The sequence below is a fragment of the Cyprinodon variegatus genome, unplaced genomic scaffold, assembly GCF_000732505.1.
Source record: "Cyprinodon variegatus isolate N-32 unplaced genomic scaffold, C_variegatus-1.0 Scaffold145, whole genome shotgun sequence".
Lineage (NCBI taxonomy): Eukaryota > Metazoa > Chordata > Actinopteri > Cyprinodontiformes > Cyprinodontidae > Cyprinodon > Cyprinodon variegatus.
Window position 1 is genome coordinate 265,401 of NW_015150598.1, and position 2,845 is coordinate 268,245.

The 2,845-nt window shown below is 39.8% G+C and overlaps 1 protein-coding gene across 2 annotated transcripts in view; it reads left to right on the plus strand.

Annotated features, from left to right (window-relative positions):
- LOC107086212 (tensin-1-like) overlaps positions 1–2,845 on the plus strand; it is a 204,983-nt gene continuing 202,138 nt past the window's right edge. Inside the window, exon 1 of one of the 2 annotated variants that reach the window (XM_015377001.1) lies at positions 1–399. In XM_015377001.1, coding sequence (XP_015232487.1) covers positions 313–399 — 87 coding nt within the window. In that variant the 5' untranslated portion in view covers positions 1–312. The remainder of the gene's footprint in view (positions 400–2,845) is intronic. The other variant, XM_015377011.1, reaches the window with a different exon arrangement.

A 2,845-nucleotide genomic window follows, 5' to 3' on the forward strand; every position in this document is an offset into this window, starting at 1 on the left:
CAACATGTGCGCTTCAATTTAAGTGACAGCAAGAGGAACCAATCAGAGAGCGGTTTGTCAGGGCAGACGTAAAGGTGAGTGTTAAAGCTTCAGGCTGCAGAGCAGACTACCTGTTTGTTCTCCCAGTGTCCCAAAGCTGCTGCAGAAACACCTGGAAACGTTTCGGTTCAACAGCGCAGTGATGCCGGGGAGCTCCTGCAGACAGAGGAGGGTTTTCCCGGAATGAAGCCCTGATTGCTCTGCAAACAGCTGCAGGGAGGAAGCTCTGGTGAATGGGTCTGTGGAAGAAGTGTGCGCTGCGGCTGTGCTCGGATGGGATGCACGGTGAGCTTCATCTGCTGCGAAGACGACTTTCTGCAAATGCCCCTTTACCACCATGAGGACCAGAAAAAGAAAAAGGTGAGCAGAGGAACTTTTGCTGGTCATTTATATACTTTCCTCTTATTTATGGGGCTGTGCAAACATCTCAGGGAGCTTCTGATCTTCCTTCCAAGCAGCCAGACTTCCTAATAGTCTGTTGAACATTTATTGTAGTTTATAACTGTTTTGATTTCGACTTAAGCTGCTTTTCTCCACTTTTAGTTCATCTAAGGATAAAAAATGTCACAGTCAGTGGCGGTTCTAGACCAAATGTACCAGGGGGCCAGCATTGTTTTCATTGGGGCCCAGAAAAGGGATTCAGATATATTAAGAGAGCTGCATGAAAATAATTTTTTTTATTCAATTAGGTTTAATTAAAATTATATGTCTTATTACGTCAATGTACATTCATAATTTAGGAATTTTACATTTTTTTGACTTAATTTAAATGATAATTTCTGTAAAATCTGAATTAGAACTCAAGAAAAACCAGATAAATTCAGCTGCAAAAATGTGTATTTTTTATTTGTTTTGAAAAAATAATTTAGCAGATGAAACCTGGGATTCTATTTCAGTACCACTGAAGCTATTACCTTATTCATTTTAAATAGTTAGTAAAACAGAATTTATTAAAGAAATAGATCCAAAGGACCTATCGGTAACCATGTCTGTTCCAGCGCAGATCCAGTGTTAGGTCTTCGGTACAGGGGCCAGGACATGATCCACAGGGGCACTGGCCCCTGTTGGCCCCTGTCTAGAACCACCCATGGCCCCAGTGCTTATGGTCCACCATGTTTTAACACACCTGATGGTAAACGGCTGCATTCTCTCCTCAGACCCGAGGTGTTGCCAGGAAATTTTAATATGGGTGGCCAGGCAATAACCAATGAACACTGAGGGGTGGCCAAAAGTAGATAGACACCAAAACCTCAGGGTCAATCTCTACTGTTCCAAAAGGAAAATTAACGAGCAAAACCTCCATATTTTCTAAATAAAGACAAAATAGCTAACAAATAGAGGACTATATCCAAATATCCATACTTTCTATATAAAAGGTATAGTGGATAAAATCCTTTCAGGTTTGAGTTCTGGGGAGAACATCTTTTTCATTTTCATTACTTACCTACCTTTATCATTAATTATTCTGCATAAAGTTGATATTTAAAAGTACTAATGTCTACGTAAATTGATAATTTAATATGTTTTTTTTAATTAAAATAGTTATTTATCTATGATTTCACTGAAGACTCCCAGATGACTTGCAGAGACACATCATTTTGACTTTACCCCATAAAACAGAAACTCTATTTCTGTAAAGAGAATGAAATCTGTATTTATCATCTTTGATGTTAGTGTATTGATCTTCATAATTAACCAGTATTTTTGTTGTTAATATATGAAAAATGTAAATGTTTTGCCACAATCTGTATTAGAGGGAAATAAATGGTAGGGGTGGCCACAGTGGTGGCCAATGATTGGCTAAGGGTGACCATGGCCTCCCCTGGCCCCCCATCTAGCTCCACCCCTGCCTCAGACTCACACCATGTTCTGCAGCAGCCTTTTCAATGCATACATTTAAATCAGATGTCTTCCAGCTCATGGAGGACACTGGGCCTTTAGGACAGCAGTCACTCTGCTGAGCTCCATTGATCCAGGTCTGACCTGCTGTAACTCTGCTTCTGTTTGAGAACCAGGTAAACCATTCACTTTATTGAATGCCAAGGGCCAACTGAAAATAAACCCTACTTCCTTCATACTTCCACTCATTTACAGGGAGATCATAAGATCCACCTGGGTTGTTTTTTTTCTTCCTCAGATGATCACAGCTGTTGGGTTATATAAAAGCAAAGTCAACATGGAGGGACAAAGTTGTTTTTGTTGCTCTCAGACTGAATCTGTGCTCTTCCACATGTATTCCTCCTCTGAGCTATTGGTGAAGATAATTGGTGCAGCTATCAGCACCTTCCTTCCTACGTAAAGACGTATGTGCTTTGATATTTGCCTGTGATGTGGCTTCAGGTTGATCTCGGCTTCCATCCCTATAAGCTGTGGCTGTGATGATGGCGATAAAAGGGATTTATCATGACCTAATCACACCTTTTCCTTTTAAGCTGCTGTTAGGGTTTATCAAACAAACTGTAGGATGAAAGTAGGTGAAGCTCAAGTTTGCTCAGACAGGACTATATTTTCCTTCTCTATATGGAGGGCTTTTATCCTGTTTACCATTTCCAGCTCTGTCTGGTAACACCTAAATAATCTACCTCATTATTACTCACTTGTTGGTATTACTGCTCATTAGTTAGCATTACTTCTAGTTAGTTGGCATTACTACTCATTAGTTGGTATTACCACTCATTAGTTAGCATCATTAGCCATTAGTTAGCATTACTTCTAGTTAGTTGGCATTACTACTCATTAGTTGGTATTACCATTCATTAGTTAGCATCATTAGCCATTAGTTAGCATTATTACTCTTTAGTTAGCA